Source organism: Musa acuminata, chromosome BXJ1-10 (assembly GCF_036884655.1).
Source record: "Musa acuminata AAA Group cultivar baxijiao chromosome BXJ1-10, Cavendish_Baxijiao_AAA, whole genome shotgun sequence".
Lineage (NCBI taxonomy): Eukaryota > Viridiplantae > Streptophyta > Magnoliopsida > Zingiberales > Musaceae > Musa > Musa acuminata.
In genome coordinates this window covers 21,320,899-21,341,415 of record NC_088336.1, presented here as the reverse complement: position 1 = coordinate 21,341,415, position 20,517 = coordinate 21,320,899, and the positions used below count along the sequence as shown (strand labels likewise).

General features: G+C 41.7%; 3 protein-coding genes across 4 annotated transcripts; 2 read left to right on the top strand and 1 right to left on the bottom strand.

The window, feature by feature from the left end:
* Positions 1–285: 285 nt before the first annotated feature.
* Positions 286–4,894, top strand: LOC135595455 (probable inactive receptor kinase At5g67200). Its single transcript, XM_065086375.1, has 2 exons — positions 286–1,912; positions 3,965–4,894. Exons 1-2 carry the CDS (start codon positions 430–432, stop codon positions 4,516–4,518), a joined length of 2,037 nt encoding a protein of 678 aa, XP_064942447.1. The 5' UTR covers positions 286–429; the 3' UTR covers positions 4,519–4,894.
* Positions 4,895–8,113: 3,219 nt separating this feature from the next.
* On the top strand, positions 8,114–9,316 carry LOC135595454 (protein IRX15-LIKE-like). Its single transcript, XM_065086374.1, has one exon. The coding sequence runs from the start codon at positions 8,242–8,244 to the stop codon at positions 9,223–9,225; it is 984 nt and encodes a 327-aa protein (XP_064942446.1). The 5' UTR covers positions 8,114–8,241; the 3' UTR covers positions 9,226–9,316.
* A 5,880-nt stretch (positions 9,317–15,196) lies between these two features.
* On the bottom strand, positions 15,197–19,323 carry LOC135595453 (oryzain alpha chain-like). Of its 2 annotated transcripts, XM_065086373.1 has the most exons (7): positions 19,284–19,323; positions 19,118–19,203; positions 17,969–18,593; positions 17,216–17,451; positions 16,966–17,106; positions 15,869–16,318; positions 15,197–15,624 (listed from the first exon to the last, which is right to left on the bottom strand). In XM_065086373.1, the coding sequence occupies exons 1-7, from the start codon at positions 19,306–19,308 to the stop codon at positions 15,526–15,528; spliced, it is 1,662 nt and encodes a 553-aa protein (XP_064942445.1). In that variant the 5' UTR covers positions 19,309–19,323; the 3' UTR covers positions 15,197–15,525. The 2 variants fall into 2 exon arrangements, with proteins under 2 accessions (XP_064942445.1, XP_064942444.1); XM_065086372.1 differs by having other exon boundaries at positions 17,969–18,564; positions 19,118–19,323.
* Positions 19,324–20,517: the final 1,194 nt, after the last annotated feature.

Sequence of the window (20,517 nt, the reverse complement as noted above, 5' to 3'; positions counted from 1 at the left end):
TAGAGAGGATGAGATACACTGGTACCCGTGCATAGATTTGCTGCTCCACCGTAGGAGAGAGAGAGAGAGAGAGAGAGAGAGCATAGGATCTATGACTCCTACGTGAAGTCTGTTCGTAGTAATTGTTGGATTCGCTGTCGTGTTACACGACGTTTATCTTTTCACTGCGCTCCTCTCATTGCCCGATTCATCTCTCTCTCACTACGTTGCTTTCTCCCTTTGCTTTATATTTCTTACGTTCACGTGACAACATGTCCCCTCTTCGCATCCTACCCACTCTCTCCTCTTTGTTTTGTCCCCTTCTGCTCTCTCTCTCTCTCCCGCAGAAACATGTCGCCTCCTCTCTCTCCATCCAACAAAAAGAAGGGAAGAAAGAGGAAGGGAGAAAGGAGGAAGAAAGAAAGCGATCCGTTCTAGTCCTCCTAACGCATGGCAATGCAGCAGCGGCGCGTGCATTGCATTCTCGGATTCCCTCAACAACTACTGTCGTTATTACTATTATTACACTCTTTGTTCGTTTCCCATTGTGTTGCTGATGGGTTGACGTCCGAGAGGGCCTCGCCGGAGGCCGACGCGCAGGCGCTTCTTGCGTTCAAGGCTGCTGCCGACCCGCTCGACCGCCTGACGTTCTCCCCCACGTCCGACCACTGTCGTTGGCCCGGCGTCTCCTGCTCCGCCGACGGCAAGGTGTACCGCCTCCTCCTCGAGTCCGCCGGCCTCACCGGTACGTTCCCCAACGGCACCCTCGGCCGCCTCGACCAACTCCACTTCCTCAGCCTCCAGGACAATGCCCTCGTTGGTCCTCTGCCGGGTGACCTTTCCGGCCTCCGCAGCCTCAAGGCACTCTTCTTGGACCGCAACCTCTTCGCCGGCCCCTTCCCGGCCTCCCTCCTCTCTCTCCGCGGCATCCGGGCTCTCGACCTCTCCCACAACCGGCTCTCCGGCCCCATCCCCGCGGCGCTCGCCACCCTGGACGGCCTCATCGCCCTCCGCCTCGAAGGGAATCGATTCGTCGGCTCCCTCCCCGCCTTCAACCAGTCCTCCCTCAAGAGTTTCAATGTCTCCGGCAACTTCCTCTCCGGCGCGGTGCCCATCACCGTCGTGCTCGCCTCGTTCGACCCCTCAGCCTTTGCCGACAATCCCGGGCTCTGCGGCGCGCTTGCCCGAAAGGAATGCGCCTCGTCCGCCTCCTTCTTCCCCGGAGGAGGCCGCTCGCCAGCCGCATCCGCCGCCGCCCCCTCGCCCATCGCCACGGCAGCGCCTCGCGGGGCGACGCTTCTTTCCAGCTCGGCTTCGCGGTCGCGGGTCTCTCACAAAAGTGCTGTAACGGCGATTGGGTTCTTGATAGGTGCAATTGCACTGGTAGGGATCTTCACGACTTCATTTGTCATCAGAAAGAAGAGGACGAAGCAGCAGGGGGAGATACTCACGCTGGAGAAGAACACTATGGATAGCGCCACCAGTGTCTCAGAGATAAATGTGGAGAGCTACAACGAGGAGATCGAGAGCATGAGCAACGAGCTGGAGGCGGCGGCCGCATTAGCAATGGCGATCTCAGAGGAAAGAGTGAAGAGGCTGAGCATGAATGGCTGCTTAGTGTTCTGCGCCGGAGAGGCTCCAATCTATAATTTGGAGCATCTGATGAGGGCCTCTGCCGAAATGCTGGGGAGAGGGAGCCTCGGATCAACGTACAAGGCCGTGCTGGATAGCAGAATGGCTGTCACCGTGAAAAGGCTGGATAAAAAGAAGCTGGGATCCATGGCAAAGGAGGGTTTCGAGCGGCAAATGGACATGGTCGGGCGGCTCCGGCATCCCAATTTGGTGCCTTTACGGGCCTATTTCCGATCGAATGATGAGAGGCTGCTTGTTTATGATTTCCAGCCTAATGGTAGTCTTTACTCCCTTATACATGGTATGATTCACAACACTTGTATTGTTTTCATCCCTAATTTGCATTCTTTTTCTTGTTGTTGCATCTTTTACAAGTCATAGATGTGCTGCATACTAATTTAGAATCATTAAGAGAAATAAGGTTGGTGTTACTCTTTTCTTCATATTGTAGATTTATATATAGTCAATCCTTCTTTCATAGTCGATTAGTGAAGAGTGACATGTTGGATACAACACTGCCACGTGGTGACACGTGGCTAGTAGGCTGATGAGCCGATGGGTCGATCGCCAAAGAACACAGGGATCACACATGGCTGGTAGGTGGTGGTCGGATCGTGAGATACGTGCTCACCACAGGGTGATACATGGCTGAACGACCAATTGTCCGAACTCGTGATTGGTTTGGCCAGCCTATGTGGGCGCCAGGTTTGGCGAACATCTCGCCATGTCTTCGCCCAAAAACGTTGTAAGTTTCTCTCTTGTCGTCCGCGATTCCAAGCATAACCGTTCTCAGAGTCACCTATAAAAGGGACCCCAAGGTACGTTCCCACGACACTACTTCACTTCAGTATTGGTTGATCGGTTTGACCAGTTTGATTGGATCGAACCTCAGAACTGACTTGATCGTCGGAGAGGCATTTGTTAGGAATGCCCCTGATCTAGTTTTGTAGATTCAGCACTCTGCAAACAGTGACCTGGAGTGAGACTAACTTGGAACGAACATTGGTTGGATTCGAATCACCATCCTAGTATGCATAGTGAGACTAACTTCATTGGTTGGATTTGGCACTCTGCGGACAGCCACAATCTGCACTAGCAATAGTGAACCTGTAATGCTAGTATACAAAACAAATGAAGTTACCAGAGGTTTCTGCAAGGGAGTGGCTTATGTCATAAGCTATGTTTGTTAAACCATGGTCGGGGAAAGATTATAAACTGCTAACTTTGATTCTGTGATGAACTAGTGATGGATATCTTAAGTGTTCTTTGCCATTTGTTTTTTGATAAGACATACTATGAGAAGATGCTGGTCATATTTGACAGCAAGAAAATTTTGTGACTAATTCGCATGGTAGAAATTTGCACAGGGTGAAGAAAGGATAATCTGGAGATTATTGTTAACAACAATCATCATAAAAAAGGCAAGCGATATTATTACAATATAATTAGGGATCTGCCAGCATATAGAAACTCTGTTGGTGAACTAATAAGAGTGAGCAGAGAAAAAGGATGTATTGAATTAAGAAATCATTGCAGGAAGTTGGGAAACTCTGTTGAGAGCTGTCGTGTACTGTAATTCCAAGGACTATAGGAAGTTAGGAAATGAACTCCAAGAATGAAGAATTTATCCCTCCAGAGAAAATGGAGGGGAATATCCCAATTCTCAGGAAAATGGTGTAGGTTGTTGAACCTCAGGTGATGTGCAGGTATGGAATATATCCAAACACGACACGTTTGCGGTAGAAATTAGCTCGATAATCCTACTGTCTATTAGACCTAATCTGATTAAGGAACTAGTGTTGATGGTAGAGGTTTGCTTTATATACAAACTTGAGATCAAGAATTCGAAGCCAAATCCTTTAAGAGGATGATGCCAATCAAATACATTCTATCAATGGTAAGTTTCCATGGGAAACATCTTGCGGACTCCATCATTTAATGTTGAGGGCTTTACTGATGTCCAGATTCAAGATACTAGAACCTCCTCCTTTTCTAGACTTACAAACAAATACCAAGACCCCAGAAAACTGAAACCTGCACGTTAATAGAAATCTCTCATAGTCGCAAAAATTTAGGACTGATAATAATAGGATACAAGTAATAACTCTGTTGATGTAGTAAAAATCATGCCACTTATCTTAGTCATCTGTTTCATAATAGTCGACCAATGAGGCAAATTTATGCTGGATTCTTGTTGTCAATTGTGCATCCTTGTGCCCTTCTTTGTCCATCTTTTTGCACTCTTCAAATTAATTCATTGCTTGTGTGTGTGTGTGTGTGTGTATGAAAACTGTTCAAGTGATTCATGTTTCTTGCTGTATGATTGAACTGAGAAGTTTGATCATTATTACAGGTTCAAGATCCACACGGGCCAAACCCCTTCACTGGACTTCATGTTTAAAGATAGCAGATGATGTGGTTCAGGGCCTTGCACACATCCATCAATCTTCTTGTTTGATCCATGGCAACATAAAATCTTCCAATATTCTCCTAGGATCTGATTTTGAGGCTTGCCTGACTGACAGCTGTCTCTCATTTCTCTTGGAGCCATCAGACAATCAGAATGACTCGGGATATCGAGCACCTGAAGCTCGGAATTCCCTTCAAGAGCTGACCCCAAGTTCTGACATCTATGCTTTTGGAGTGCTGCTGTTGGAGCTCCTCACGGGGAAACCCCCATTGCAGCATCCGGTCCTCATACCACCCGATCTCCCAGTTTGGGTTCGATCAGTAAGGGAAGATGGAGCCTGTGATGAACGCCTTATGATGATAATCGACATTGCAGCAGCCTGCATTCACTCTTCACCAGAATGTAGGCCAACCACATGGCAGGTTCTCAAGATGATACAGGAAGTGAAGGAGACTGACACAGGAGACAATGACACTGATTCAACCTTCATATCTTAGTTGTGGCTATTCCTTATAGACCTTCATATGGAATCTACATCTTGTGCTGCCCAAAGGTAAAAGTTGCCCATTGTTGGTACCTTTAAATGTAATATCAGCCCTCAGCATAAGAGGATATGCCAAAGGTTGTATAAAGTTAATTTCTCAGGAGCCAGCTTCCATGTTGGGGGAGAACCTTGAAACTGGTTATTGTAGATACAGCTTGAGAGACGAAGCTTGTAAGCGACGCAACTACAATTTACCTTGTACTTCTGCTACATATAAGCCAAACTTTTGGATTGAGGCTCCAGTAAATGTCAAACAGGTAAGCAGTCTTGTATCAGTGGTCAGTTTGGTGATTGTAATTTGCGATCTTTCAAAATTCTTTTGGTGATGATTATTGCATGGTGTTGTGATGAAAAAAAAAGAAGAAAACTTATCGATGTCTTCCATAATGTTGAAATGCTTGTTTCTGGTCATTGTTCTGTTTTTAGTTTGAAGTGTCATCTTAAAGTGAAAACAGAAAAGATAAATATTGTCGCCTAATGGGCCTTTTCTTGAACTGTTTTGTACAGTGAGACTCATTAGTGATGTCAAAAGAAAAGTATGCTATCTTTTCTTTTGTTACTGGAAATTATGAAACATTTATGTTGCAAGATCATTCAACCTTAATGTTATTTCTTCCATGAGTGCACTCTTTATTTCTATGTCATCCATCTGTCTCTAATAGCCACTTGATTTTATCTTCTACATCTGCAATGTTCTGTGTAGTTTCAATTGGCACATACAGATGTTCTTCGTTCATTTTTCATCATCAAAATGAAATGAATCTTACACCATTTCTTGCTGGTTTCAGGCATAAACAAGCTTGACTAATACATTCCATGATGATGTGCTTATTATGGGATGCATGTATGATTAAAAAATATGTTCTTTCTAATCATTTAACCCTTGTAAAAAACTCAGCTGCATGTCACACTAATTAACCTCTATCTGATCAGTTTTCCACCTGATTTAAGGATTAATCAACAGTCTTCGCATTGACATTGTTGCTGATAGGTACAGTTGCTTAGAATATTGACCTGAAAAGGACTGTCTATGTAGCAATTTTAATGGTAAGCCAAAGATTTTGAAGATGTTAGAAGTCAATGGTCAAGATGTATGAGTCCTGAATGGATGATTTATAGGTAATTCTAATTCATCCTCCTCCTTTTGATACTTCATTAGTTTAGGGAGGCATCTCTACTTCTTGATTATTTGGTTATTAATCCGATATAACAAAATCAATTCGACTTCTCAGAGAGTTATGATTTGGTCGAGGGAGAATTTTTCTCAAAATAATAAAAATATATCTGCTTCGATCAAAGTAATAAAAATATTATCAAGTTAACATTTATAAGCATGGATAGATGTTTTATAGAGTATTGATTTTGTTACCATCGTCGATAATAAAATATTAAAAATCTTAATTAAAAAATATTTTCTTTAAATATCATCATAATATGATTTAATTGTCTCGCCCCCTCAAGAGCTTGTAATGTTCTTTTGTTCAAATGGACGCATCATATGCCCCTTTTTTTTTTGTCTTCAACAAATATATTAAATAGAAATGAACACTTTTAATGTGTCAGACATTTTTGAACATATTTTTTTTTATCATGAATATATTTTTCTATCATGAGTAGAATAAGAAATATTTTGGTTATGTTAGGTATTTTGGATGTTTTCTTATGTTGTATCGGTGCATCACTCAAGAGGGGACGTTTTAATCTCGTCCATTGCATTTGATATTTTAAATATGATGAATGTATCGTATACAAAAGAAATATTTTGAATTATATTCGGTGATATGATTTTATATCGTATCACATGAATCTTTTATTAATATATGATGATAAAAGGTCCTCTTGCTCGGAGTGATCTATCAATGAAATAATAATACCGACGAAAATATTGAGTTCCAATAAAATAAGGTTAACAAAGATCGACTAAGGCATCAATAATTATGTGTATAATTTGTGGGGCAGAAAATAATATCTTCTTCCTCGAGAGTGATCTATCAATGAAATGAGATCTGCATGAGAATAAATATTGAGTCCCCAAACACAGAAACGAGTTCTATTTGTCTGCCACCACCTGCAGTGTGTGTGTGGGACAGTCTTTGCCTAACCTTTAAGTTTGGAATCTTACAACAGGCAAACAATAGCTCACCAGTTAGGTTGTATCATAATCCAACTCCAACAAGTCACCAAACTGATGCTCTGCAGAAGAACACAGGAACACTTGAGGGTCAAAGAAAAGGTCCCAATCTCTTCATGATGATAATTGCAGGTAAAAGGCTTTAAAAAAGGAGGTCCTTTTGTGTTGCAACCTGAGACTTGGATCCATAGAAATGCCAGGAAAAAGTTGGCATGGAAGAGCTGTCTGTTGTACCCAATTTGATGGTGGAAAAGGAGGGTTGTGGTTGCACCTAACTATACCAAAGAAAAGAAGACTTTTGGACAACCAAAATCACCAAACCATGATGATATGAACTGCAGATATTAGATGAGTTTGGATCTTCTTCATTTGATGGAATGGTTTCAGTTCACAGTTGTTCAGTGATTTTAACTAGCAATGGTGATGTTAGATTGAATGGGACTGAAGATGAATGTATGAAATGTAATTTTAATAGAAACTAAAAGAAGAATAATAAATTTCTCTTAGCAAAAGTTTTGGTTATTCTAGATTTATACTCTATAAAATGAAAAGATCGATGAAAATATTATTCATAAAATAATACATAATTAAAGTGAAGAGAAATATCATGGTTAATACTAATATAAGACGATTATATGCATGGTTTATACATAGCCATGATCTAAATAGTATATAATCATCGCAAATTATATACTATTTTGCTGAATAGAAAATCCTAATATTTATTTGTATTGATGGGAAACTCAACACTGGATTCTATAGAGGAAAAAAAGAAACCTAAATTTAGTTTAGGTCTGTCTATAAAGGAAATGACCACAAATACATAGATGCCAGTATTGCAGTTTATGGGCACTGGACAAATACATCAATCTATGATTAGATATGTGATGGTAGGGAGGGTTTCTATCAGTTCCAGTGTAGAATGCTTGTATCAGCAGCAGCAACTTCTTTCTCTCAAATCATTTGCCTGCAGTAAGCAACAAGGAAAAGAACCCTCCTCCTAAACCTCTCTCCTTGTTTGCCTTCCTAATCCTTGGAATTAGATTCCTTCGACACCAAGAATGTCACAGTGATGGCCACAACCCATCTTAATTTGTCTCACAATCCATTTCCTTTCTCCCCTGTGCTTTATCTGCTGATGGCCACTTCCTATCCAATTCCTCTGCCTTTTCTCTCTCTCTCTCTCTCTCTCTCTCTCTGAGCATATAATATAATAACACAGGGAACCACCATAACCAGCAGCTGCTCACAGTTCACATCTCCCAACTCTCCATCAGTCCAACAACAACAGCAACAACTCATCTCTCCCCATTTATCAGATGTTCTAATTGCAGGTTTTCTTATATTAAATAATAATAATTATAACAAAGTTGGAATGAATATATAGGACAAGAAGTAGGCAACAATAGCAAGTCACCATCCTCTCTCCTCCTTCCCCTCCTGTCCCACTTCTCCCTCTTCTTTTATAGAGAGAGGGAGGAAGAAAAGAAAGAGTTGGATATAGCAGTGGTTTTCTTTGTTCTCCAAGTGAGGTGAAGTTGCAGGATGAAGGGATTTAGCAGCACAAAGTTGATATTTCTGCAGCCATCATCCACCAACAAGCAAGGCAGTGGCAATGGCATCACTACATCCATCTCAATTTTGGTCTCCCACCACCACCGCGTTTGGCTCATCGCCTTCCTTGCGTTCTTCACCTTCGCCTCGCTGCTCACTCTCCTCAACACCACCACTGGGAGAGGTTTGAATGGTCTCGCCTCCTCTACCTCCTCTGCCTCCGCTGTGACATCCTCCAACTCTGTCTCCTCTGGGCCGTCGCCGCTGCCGGCTCCCGTCTACGACGCGCTCGTCAACTACGCGGTGTCGTCCAACTCCACGGGGAAGATGACAGAGGGCGATCTACGGGCGATCGCGGCGGTGCTCCGGCAACGGGGGCCCTGCAATCTCCTCGTGTTCGGGATCGGGCACGAGACGCCGCTGTGGCGCGCTCTCAACCACGGCGGACGCACCGTGTTCGTGGACGAGAACGAGTACTACGTCGCCCACGTTGAGGGGCGCAACCCGGGGCTGGAGGCCTACGACGTGTCCTACACCACCAAGGTCCGCGAGATGCCGGAGCTCATTGCCGCCGCCCGCCAGCACCTCCGAGGACAGTGCCGGCCGGTGCAGAACCTGCTCTTCTCCGACTGCCCCCTCGCCATCAACGACCTCCCCAACCAGCTCTACGACGTGGCCTGGGACGTCATCCTCGTCGACGGGCCCAAGGGGTTTTCCGCGGCGGAGCCTGGGCGGATGTCGGCCATCTTCACGGCCGCCGTCATGGCCAGGTCCAGCGCCCGGGCGCCCGTGGACGTGCTTGTGCACGATTACACCCGAAAGGTGGAGAAGCTGTGCAGCGCCGAGTTCCTCTGCCCGGATAACCTGGTGGCGGCCACCCGCAGCCTTGGTCACTTCCTCATCGGCGGCGGCCCCGCCGACGTGTTCTGCGCCAACCAGACTGCCACCGCCTCCTTGGCTTCCCCCACCTCGTAGTTTGCTGTCTCCTGTTGCTGTGGCATCAGCTCAATTGCTACCATAAGAAAACAAAGGATTAATTAATGAAATGTAGAAAAGCCTTCATTTATTTTTTTTCCATTTAATTTTTGTGTTTCCACTATATATATATATATATACACACACACGATTTTATGATGTAATACTAAGGAAATTGAGAGCATCTAATTTGAGCAACTTATTTTTCTATATTTATTTTTGTCTCGATTTGATATTGCTCTCACAGTCCACATTAAAACAATACTTTATCCGTAAATGTCCAATCAAATGTTATGCCTCAATTGGCATTTCATCCCTAACCACAACTCATCCACTTTAGATCAACAAATGAATGATTGAGATATAAGATAGTGAGTTTCAAGAAACTCTACAAGTTTACTACAGACATTACTATATAGAGGTGTCAGCTATATCACCAAGAGAGTGCTGTTTAGGTAGGAAATGCCTTCAGCATGAATAGAATATTTTATTCTTGGCTTCCTGATAATCTGATTATATAACTCATAATATAATTCATATGTGGGTGTGACTTACTGCTCTCAAGTAGGTTTATGATGCATAATTCTTTAGTTTGACCAGTAGTTGCTTCAGATAGAATTCTATCAGACATGGAACTTTCACTTGACCAGTAGCTGTGCATTGGTGCCAACTCAGGTATTTTTCCTGTCTGATTACAAACAAAACAATAAATAAACTCAATCTTCTTCCCTCATCATTTATCGAAAAAAATAATATGTTTCTGCTATCCTTGATAAATTAACTATCAACAGTTATAAAAACTATCATTCTGATTAATTATCATCAAACATGAATAATTATAATAACATTTTTCTTCATTCTAATAACAGAGGATAATATGTTATAATAATAGAACTTTATGAGCAGGGAGTGAAGGATGGTATCCCTCTGTAATACAACCTTAATGATGGATTTTGACAGTTCTGATGTTGCCTGATACACCATGGAAATAGGAGCATCTTTACAGCCCTCTTCCCTGGCCTCCCCTCCCAAGCATGGGAAAAATAAGAGTTCTCGATTAGGATTCATTAACTGTTCTCACAATGCTAGCAGTTCCATATTCTGATGTCAACTATGCCCTTTTCTTTCATTGAAAGCAAGAGAGAAGGGGCTGAATCCAAGAGGGTATCTTGTCCATGTCTCTCACCAATTTTTTTATGTTACCGCAAACCTTTGATGCAGAAATCACACCTGCTACATTCCTTGCAAGACATCATACAACTGTGATCTGACAAAGATTTCTGCAGGGAATGCCTGAGAATCCTGACTAGGAACAAGTTGATGTGTGCCCTATCTTAAGTTTTCTAAGATTGAGAGCCATAGGTTCACATCACCTCAGAATGTATTCTTTACATCGAAGTTACTTCAGCAATCTGGTGAATGATTTCTTTTTGGTTGTGGGGTGGGGAAGGAAAGTTCTCTATTTCAAATCAAAGCTGAATTGATATCTGAATTTAAATGCAGGAATCTGAAGCATTAGGCCATGTTAGAAAAATAGCTGGTTGAATTGAAACCATTCATCAGTTTGCTCAATCTTGAGAATCTAGTTAGTGTTGCACTACCTTATTTGCTTTTCTGGGACCCATCTCTCATCAATCATGGCTTACTACTTGAGAGTCTTTAGTTAGATACAAGATCATCTGCCTCTATGGAGTTCAAGTTCATCTTGCTGCTAGCATAAAGTCATAAGATACACCAAGAATTGTTGGTAGTAGAACACAGTTTTTACACAATACAAATATGAACATAAATTAAGCAGGAGCAATTGCATAAGAAAAAAATCCTTCCCCAACTAAGCAAAGCACAGAGGTATAAAGAAACTTTTTTTCTTGCAACTAATTACATTAAAATGAATGATGGAATGTAAAGTGAGCAAAGTTGAACTTACTTCCTTTCTCCCTTTTCCATTCTTTTCTTTGCTCTGATGGAGACCCATGAAGTTAGGTTGTTTTTTTCCTGAAGCTGAAACACCTTCTTCTGATCTCTAAGTCATCAAGTGGATTTGGTCCATCTTATTTGACTCCGTGGTCTAAGTCATCTCCTATCCCCCAACTATAGTCTCCGGACTGACCTTTTTTGCTTCCTTGGTGGGTTGTGCCTAACTTCCCCAACTAAGCAAAGCACAGAAGTATAAAGAATTCTAATGAATATGCCAATGCATGTTTGGTCTACAATAAACAAAGTACAAAAATTGCATGTGAATATAGAGCTTCTACAGAGCATATAATTATGTTTGTAGTAGAGGGAATTAGCACCCAAAGCATCATCAAGTTACAATCTAGGAGGGATAAACAACATTTTATTCTTGCAGAAAACCAATGAATAATAAAAATATCAGATTTTACTGCATATGCAAAATATCATCTTGACTCCAATTTTTTCCACAAAAATAGGATGAACTCACAGCTCATTTTCTATCGGATGTTTGGTAATCAAACCACTAATGATTTGATCATCTGTAGTATATGTAACATGAACAGTTTTAAAAACTATGTGGGCGAAAGAATCAAAGATAAACTTGTGTCAAATAATAATGCTATTAAGTACTTTGAAATCATCAATTATATCCATTCCATTCTTTCTAAAGGAAAATTGTGGGTTCATTCAACAGGGCTCCACATTGTAGCAGGCCGTGCAGTGTGCCATTCATACTTCCCAGGGGGTATTAGACCAACACAATCCTCAGTCTCATGAACTGCCCAAATGGGAAAAGAAATGTGACCTCTAAAATTTCTTGGATGTACTACATCAACTAGATAATCCAATGATGATTTTGACAAAGATTACAAGTATAACAACTTATTTGTTCATCATCCATTACAGAGCCATGTTTCAGATGTATCAATGAAACACACAGCATAAGAAGAAAAGAACCATAGCAATGCAGATCTAGGCATTCAATCTAGGTTGTGGAACATACATCACAAAATTACATAAACTCTTCTTTCTAATCAACATTATAATCTGGAGAGAAGAAATTCTAACATTATAATCTGCACTTCTTTCTGCTGAAATAGAAAACAACAACCCAAAATGGAACAAGTATCATTTGTCAGGAGACAATGCAATCATTGCAGCAGAAGCTTTCACATCCCAATTAGACAGCTCTAAATTGCAATACTAGGCGAACTCAATTCAGATTACTTATTCGGAACTCTTCCAAAAAAGAAAGAGAAAGCAAATAAGAATTAGGAAGAGAAGCAATATAATTAAAGAATAACAAGAAAACCTGATCTTGGGATCAGAGCCCGCAATAACCTTAAAGATGATGATTTTACCAATCTTTAGAGCGAGGTGATTGGCCGGTTATTGCTCCTTGGCGAGCCCTCAGACGGCCCTGATGGCGGCGATGACGGGCGCGGAGAGGAGCAAGGAGAGGACGAGGAAAGACAGCGTCGAGGTCACCGTAGACAGCATCGTCGGAGCGAAGGAATGCGGCGCGGACGTTGCCAGACCAGCCGACGCCGGACAAGAAGACGGCTGCTCCTTGGCGATCGCCGACGAGTAAGATTTGTCCGATCGAGGTATGAACGTATTCCCAGTCAATATACCCTGAATCTTACCAGCTTCCTAATTCGACATATTTGTCAGCACCAATCAAAAGACATGTAGATTCGGGAGTTCATTTGATCGAGTAAGGTATTGCTCTACTTCTGTCGATTGAATCTTGAGGTTTGGTTTCGGATCTTCTCCGGACTTGATTTGTAAATGACCCGAGAAAATTTCAGTATTATTATTTTGTGATCGTTAGATCATGTGTCGCCCAATCTTAAACCATTGATCTCATCTACCGTTTTCGATGGAATAGCTGGGTTGTCGAACACGACGCGTGGTGGATGCCTTATGCGAGCTGTACGTCGTGCCTTTGGGACCCGGGCGAGGTCTCGAGGACCCAAGTCATGGTGTGAGTCGATGTCACGGACCGCGACCCCAGGTCAGGTGGGGCTACCCGCTGAGTTTAAGCATATAAATAAGCGGAGGAGAAGAAACTTACGAGGATTCCCTTAGTAACGGCGAGCGAACCGGGATCAGCCCAGCTTGAGAATCGGGCGACTGCGTCGTCTGAATTGTAGTCTGGAGAAGCGTCCTCAGCGACGGACCGGGCCCAAGTCCCCTGGAAAGGGGCGCCGGTAATTGGATGGTTCATTTGCTAGGCAATTTCTTCTTCCGCGCTGCGTCGACCAGTAACGAAGAACATTAATGGTTTGTGCGTTCATGGCGGAATTTATAGTAATTATAATTTATATCAAATATATATTCGAGTCATTAAAATATAATCCCACTAACATTTTGGCATTTATTCTTAATTTTTTTAATAGTTTTTAAGATTAAAAATTTATGTTAAGAGATTCTATTGTTAAACCTATATACTCTATTTCTGATGCATAAATAAAATATTATATTATTTATGACATTTGAAAAATATATATTTATTATGTTACTCTATTCAACGATGGATTTAATAAATATCTTTAGTAGAGTTTAAAATGCTTATTACTTCTCAAGAATCATTAATCTCAAATGACAATAATTTATCAATGATATGCCCCTAAAGGCATATATCAGCTTATAAACTTGGACTTAGCATTTTAGGTCAAATTAATGAAAGGATGATTATAACATAGTATTGTTAATGAAAGCAAAGGATGATTATAACAGTACATATAAGTTAGATGAAAAAGCATTATTAACTTAGGATTAAATATTATATGACAGTTAACACACATTAACTCTAACTTGAGATACATCAATTGTACAATAATATGGAATCACAATGTTGTGGTTGAAAGAGATCTCAATTCCTCTCCAACAAGTGGTTGAAAGAGATGTACATGCTGTAGTCATGCCCATCTTAACATTATTGATGAGGGCAAGGCCATTATCCACTTCACTGGACTTGCAGTGAGAGCATTGCCACATACCCTGTCAAGCTGAAAGATTCCAACCTGATGGATTGTATCATGGAACATATGAACAGGATCCATGCAAGAGTTTATCCAAGAAGAGAAAGAATGACATTCTACCTCTTGACCAAATCACCAGTTCCATGGTCACTTTGGAGCTCATATGGAGAAAGAGTGATGAGACTAAATAATATAAATGCATATTCTTAATCTGTGAAGGTTCTGCTGTTGTTTGAAGATGCTTGTAGGAAGCAGTTCATGAACCAAAACTGCTTTGTAGTATTTGACTAATGCAAAGTTGAAATGCCAGATTCAGGTTGAAGATTCTAAACCAAAACAGATGGAATATCATGAAAGAATATGTAGCTGAAAAAGGCTTATGCATCCCATATCCTATATTAAACAGCAAAGTTGCAATGCTAGGAGCTCAAAAGGTTTTAATGATGCAGTATGAGCAGTGGATTTATCTCAGAACAAGCTTGATGTATGTAAATATCAGACTCAATCTCTGAAATATCAGACTCAATATCGGATAGAAATTCATGAATAATCTTAGGCAAAAGAAGGCTAATGTGCACCATATCCAACATTAAGAAGAAAAGTTGCTTCCCAAGGAGTTAAATTAAAAGGTTTCATGATTCAGTATAGGCAGCAGATTTGTAATATGACATGCATTACTGAGAACCACGAGATAAGATGGTTAAGGACAAGGAATATATTTTTGTTGTCATTATGACTATATTTCTCCAATATAACTTGAAGAACATCTTCTATCATCCTTGGACATCTCCATGTTGCCTGAAGTACTAAAATTGTGCAGCTTAAGAATATAGAACCATAACTAAACAATTCTGGTGGCTATAGCATGCACCTAAGTGATAATTAAGCTATGCAGGCAAGCAACTATAGGGAACAAAGTCAGCATCTTAGGATAAAATTTAGCAGATTCAACAATCTTGGCTTATCATTGTCTCCAGATCAACCACACATCAACAGAGTCAAAACCATGCCACAATGCAACTCGATCATTTAAGTAACAAGAACAACTTTGCTATCATTATATGTTAATAGTATCACTACAAATATGAAGACCATGGAGAAAAATTTATAGCCAAGATACTTGGAATCCTTTTCATATAATTTACATGATAATGAAAGTGAGGCAATGTAAAATCATCATTCGGTTGGTCCATGATCTATTTAGTCCAACATCTGAGATTATAGACATAAACATGAGCATCAGATCTTGAATAAGCATTGCAGCAACTTGTTGCAGATTTAAGTCCATATTGAAGGCAAGGATAGCCATAATTGGTGATCAACTTGTACTTTCACTCCTCACCTTCTCAATGTTTCCTTATGCACTGCTCTTCTTGCCCTCGGAGCCAGAATTAGCCCAGTAGGGTTTTGCAGGAGTGCGTTTGGAAGCCTTCACACTTAGTGGACTGTTCTTGCTCTGTTAATAAAATCAAATAGACAAGTTAGACACTAAAACATCAATACCAAAACACTTTACAGCAACATAAACAGGCTCCTTGATGTTTTTATGCGTTAAGGCAGTATTAAGTTCTCATAGTAAATATCAGGACAAGCAAAACATGCTGCGTTTCATGAAGAATCACCAGCTCCAGGCCCTGATCTTGAATCATAATGTCTGCAGAGCAAATTTATGGCAGTGAATTTTGAGCATAGGGTGTTACCTGTAGGCAAGTGCCCTCCTGAACATTGCAGATGGGGTAGTCATGGGGACAGCAGCTATAGTGATCTTCACAGCACGTTGCATCCTCAAGAGGGCAACATCCCCAAGCGAAGCAGTACTTTCCATACTCGTAGACGCAGCAGCATGTGGTGCTCTCTTCGCAGGTGTAGTAGTCATCACAGACGGTCGGTGGCTTGACAGGGGAAGGTGGTGATGGCCCTGGGTTTGGTGGATTCTGTCCCTCCTTTATCGGGTATGAAGCCTCCATAGCGATACCACACTTGCCAGTGGAAGATGCAATATTACGTTCCATCCTTATATACCCATCCTCTCCCCAATCTTCACCCCATGAGTTCTTTACAATCCAGTAGTCCTTGCCATTCTCAGAGCCATAGCCGACTGCTGTTACACCGTGATCTAGATCAGTCCCACAAGACCCAGTGAATATTCCCTGAGAAAAATGAAGAGCAAGGTTTATCCAAAATGAAGATCTGCATTGAAGTAGGGACTTCTAGTCTAAAGAATCTTGTACAACTACAGTGAAAGTTCATGCCATCATTAAATGGAACCTGTTTTGTCACTGCAAGGATCGCATCATCTTAATCACTCATAGATTTTCAAGAAGGCTATGAACCATGATTCGAATTCACAATTGATAAAATTGTAATTCTCAGGCCATGCCAGTGAATGCATTTGTGTTGTTTATGGAAAAGAAAACAATTGCATTTTACAAAGAACATTTGCAGTACCTTCCATATCAATCATTATAGATGAAATTATCAACATAGATCCTCAAAAAGGATCATTTCTTTAGTCCACTTTAACTGTCATTTCAAGCAGCACACAAAATTCTTCCAATTAAAAGGATATCTAGAGAAGAAACACATCATGAGTCACATGCAGAAAATTTGACCTACTCAACTGGAAGAGCTAAAAAATTTCGATCTAGTTATATTTTAATTCATCATAATGTGGAAGTATACATCAAGGATGATAAGATAAAACTGCATGCTTTTATGGGTATTGGACTAAATGATCACTCTTCAAGCAATGACAACAAAATTTTAAAAGAATTCCATTATCTTGCAGCATCATTACCGAATCGTAAAATTGGAATGCCCTGCCAGCAGCTTCAATAGCAACACTAACTGGTTGATTAGCAACAGCCTTCTGCAGAGACTTCTCATCATCAACCGGAACATCCTCATATGAATCAATTGTCACAACGTGTGCATTTTTCTGCATGACAAAGGCATGCACCGCCAACCATGGTTAGAACACCATCCACAAAAAAGCAAAGGAAACCAAAGAGACGACAATAGTGGCAAATGAACAATCAACAAGTCACCCTGTAAGTATCGCATCTTCCATCTCGGGCCTTGTATGGGTAGTCCTTTTCGGAGTCAATACCACCGTTGTTGATGATGAACTCAAAGGCATAATCCATGAGGCCGCCATTGCAGCCCTGGTCGTAGGAGGTGTCACAGTCCACCAGTTCCTGCTCCGAGAGAGATATCAGGTCACCGGTCACGATCTGGTTGATGCCTTCCACAGCAGCAATGGTCGAAAATGCCCAGCAACTCCCTATAACACCATCAGATTAGAAGAACAGACTACATCATCAGCATGTAAACCGGTGATTGTTTCTTTTCTCACTTCTCTTCTTCCTCATCATCAAACTTAATTTCACACACTTGTGACTTGTGTAACACTAGCAGCAAATAAATCCCCTGAGTTAGCAAAATTGACACAAAGGAAGGTGATGTAGCGGAAGATCATCTAAAAGTCCAGCTAATAAGTCCGGTAGCTTTTAGAAATTTATGTCATCAACAGCAAAATCATATGCTTTCTAACAAAAAGTTTAAACACAAGGAAAGGGGAAATTTTGAGAACTTCACAAAAGAAATGAACAGATCAATCTTTATAAACTATAATTAGACCACAAAATAAAGTGTTCTTTAAATTCATTTGATCAAAATCCATGCTTCTTGTGTCAGATTTAAGTTGATGCTTGAAGCATATCATGATGAGACTTGAGGCCTAAAGAACAAAGAACAAAAAGTTGGAAGTCAGCGCAAGAAAAGTAGTTATCAGCACCTACCGCAGCTGCCTTGGTCTTTAACGCCGACGACAGCGCCCTTCTCCCTCCAGTCTACGGAATCCGGCAGGTCATCGCCGGCTCTCAGCCGGTACCGGTCGCTCCCGGCGGACGAGGCCCTCCTGCGGCGCGACGAGGCGCTGGCCCGGAGGCCAAGGAACTTGGCCCTGTACTCCTCGTTGGTAAGGTCGGCGAACCGGTTGAGGCCAAGGCGGAAGGCGTGCTCCCCGCGGTCGGCCGCCGCGTTGTGCTCGTCGACATACCGGAGGTTGTCCTTGAAGACCTCGAACCGGCTCTCCCCGTTTTCGAGCGCGTTGCGGGACGGCCGGTGCTTGGCCACCCACTCCTGGTACAACAACCGCACCTCCTCGTCGCTCCGCCCGAACGCCTGCGCTCCGTTCCCCTCGCCGCCGGTCACGATGTACAAGTCGGAGGCGGCCGCCGCCGAGGCCAAGAGGAGGAGGAGGAGGATGACAGCCGAAGCCATGACGAGAGAGAAAGAGAGAGAGAGAGAGAGAGGCAGAGACGGTGAAGAGAAGGAAAAGGAAGAAGCTCTCCGGAGCAGTAGCAGTGTTGTATGGCTTGTTATATAGAACTTTCTGATGGCAAGAATGCAACGGTGAGAAAGCTGCATACGGTAAGAAAGCAAAGAAGGAAGGCAAGTAGCTGTGTAAATGATTTTGACCACATGAGAGAATAAGGTATGTACTTATGTATGTATATATTGTACATATATACTTTGAGATGGGTGTATTAATGTTGTGTCCAAAAGAGAGCAAATTGTTCATTTATTTGTAGGCTATCTTTGACAAGATGGTGGCAGTGGGTTGGGTGGACGAGTGTCAGAAAACTTCAATCCGAAAGGGCGAGAGAGAGGTGGAAAGCTTACAGCCAAACAAATCACACCACAACCTCACCCTCGTTGAAACAGGGATAAGTTTTTGTTTCAGAGGAAGAAAGAAATAAAAAGAATAAAGGAAGATGTTGGTGTGCGTTTTATGGACCATTCAAAGTGCAACAAAGGAAGATGTTCGACTCATGCAGTGTTAACAGTAGTACCCCTAATGAAAAACTCTGCGAGGCATTTCATCAAACACTTCTATTCATGGAATAGCGATGACGATAAGAGAGGTCAGATTCCCGGCCGCCTACCTGAAGCAGGATTCCGAGACGGTAGGGCCGGAAGCTGGAATCTTGGACGCACCTTTCTCGAGATATGCGTGGCGGATGGGTGCTGGCTGATGTAGAGGTTGACGGCTCTTACTCTGATGAATGATGAAAGAGAAGCATAAATAAATAAATAAAAGCAAATCATTACCGCTATTTGGTTGCTTCCTCTTCATCTAATATAATAATTTGGATGAATACTTTCCCATCCAAACCCTTCAAATAAAAGAAAAGCCATCACCAAGAAAAGCCAAATTGTCATCTATCCATGGATGGGGATGTTTGAGGTGACATTGAATAAGCTGCGGCATGTGGTCGGCTATAATCTGCTCAGGGAAATGTAATGTGAGGAAGGTGACAAGAAGATATTTAGGGATTTCAGAAAGCAATGTACCTGTCAGAACGAGGGTCAAATCCAAGACGGCCCCATTTCGTACTTCTTGCTCATGGCTAACTCTATGCATTAGATTCCTGTTTCCTTGGCTCTACATGTCGCACACTGCTATCTGATAAGAAGAGTGGAAAGAGTTCAGATTTTTCGAGGCAGTGGCACCTGATATCAGAAGAACGTCTTCTTCATCTGCCTTCCGTCGAGACACTTTCTGGATGAGCCTCACCTTGTGGAGATCCTATTTGAACTTTAGCCGTCGATACTGAGAATCTGAAACATGATCAGTAGTCAGTGTCTGTGACAACGAAAAAAGAGAGAATTTATTAAGATTGTATCCTGTATACATGTGACTATTAAAAGTAAGATAGTACAAGTGCTACCAGATCGGTGATTATTCGTACTCAATCAAGGGTTCGTTCTTATTCTCCAGCTAAGAAAGGTCCATTCAAACACTTGATAAGGATGTGGCACAGTAGACACTAGTGATTCTCTCATGTCTTTGAAGAGTGGAATTCTTTTGTCCAATTATGACCGTGTGGCTAGATATTAGCTCTTTCGATGGAGACATGCAACCCACCAGTCCTTCCTATAGATGATATGTACTGCTCAAGCAAACACCATTGGAAGCCATTCCCTAAGAGCTATATAGATATATGCTTTTCTGCTGTTTAAGCATTGTTTTCATCACAATCTAAAGTTTCATTTCTCAATTTCGATAACTTAGTAAGAAAATTAAGCCCTTAAAAAAACTTTAAAAACCTGAATCACCTCTATCTCAAATGCACCTTTTGAGATCAACAACAAAAAAAAAAAAAATGGTGTGAGATCAAACGCAAAACAGGTAATTCCTTACAAGTCCACAGGCTCACAACGACCAAAACAAATGATGACTTATCAGATATCTTCTTCATATGTTGCCTCTATAGCCTCATGTTGGTCCCCTCTGCTCTTATTTACTTTACATGACTGTACATGCTTTCCGAACAACTATACT

Coding starts and splice junctions, on each gene's coding strand:
- LOC135595455 (XM_065086375.1), top strand. CDS start 430: ATGGCAATGCAGCAGCGGCGCGTGCATTGCATTCTCGGATTCCCTCAA. Junction 1,913..3,964: donor TCTTTACTCCCTTATACATG/GTATGATTCACA, acceptor TCATTATTACAG/GTTCAAGATCCACACGGGCC.
- LOC135595454 (XM_065086374.1), top strand. CDS start 8,242: ATGAAGGGATTTAGCAGCACAAAGTTGATATTTCTGCAGCCATCATCC.
- LOC135595453 (XM_065086372.1), bottom strand. CDS start 19,308: ATGAAGAGGAAGCAACCAAATAGCGGTAATGATTTGCTTTTATTTATT. Junction 18,565..19,117: donor GTCTCGGAATCCTGCTTCAG/GTAGGCGGCCGG, acceptor TCTTGCCATCAG/AAAGTTCTATATAACAAGCC. Junction 17,452..17,968: donor TAAAGACCAAGGCAGCTGCG/GTAGGTGCTGAT, acceptor ATGGTGTTATAG/GGAGTTGCTGGGCATTTTCG.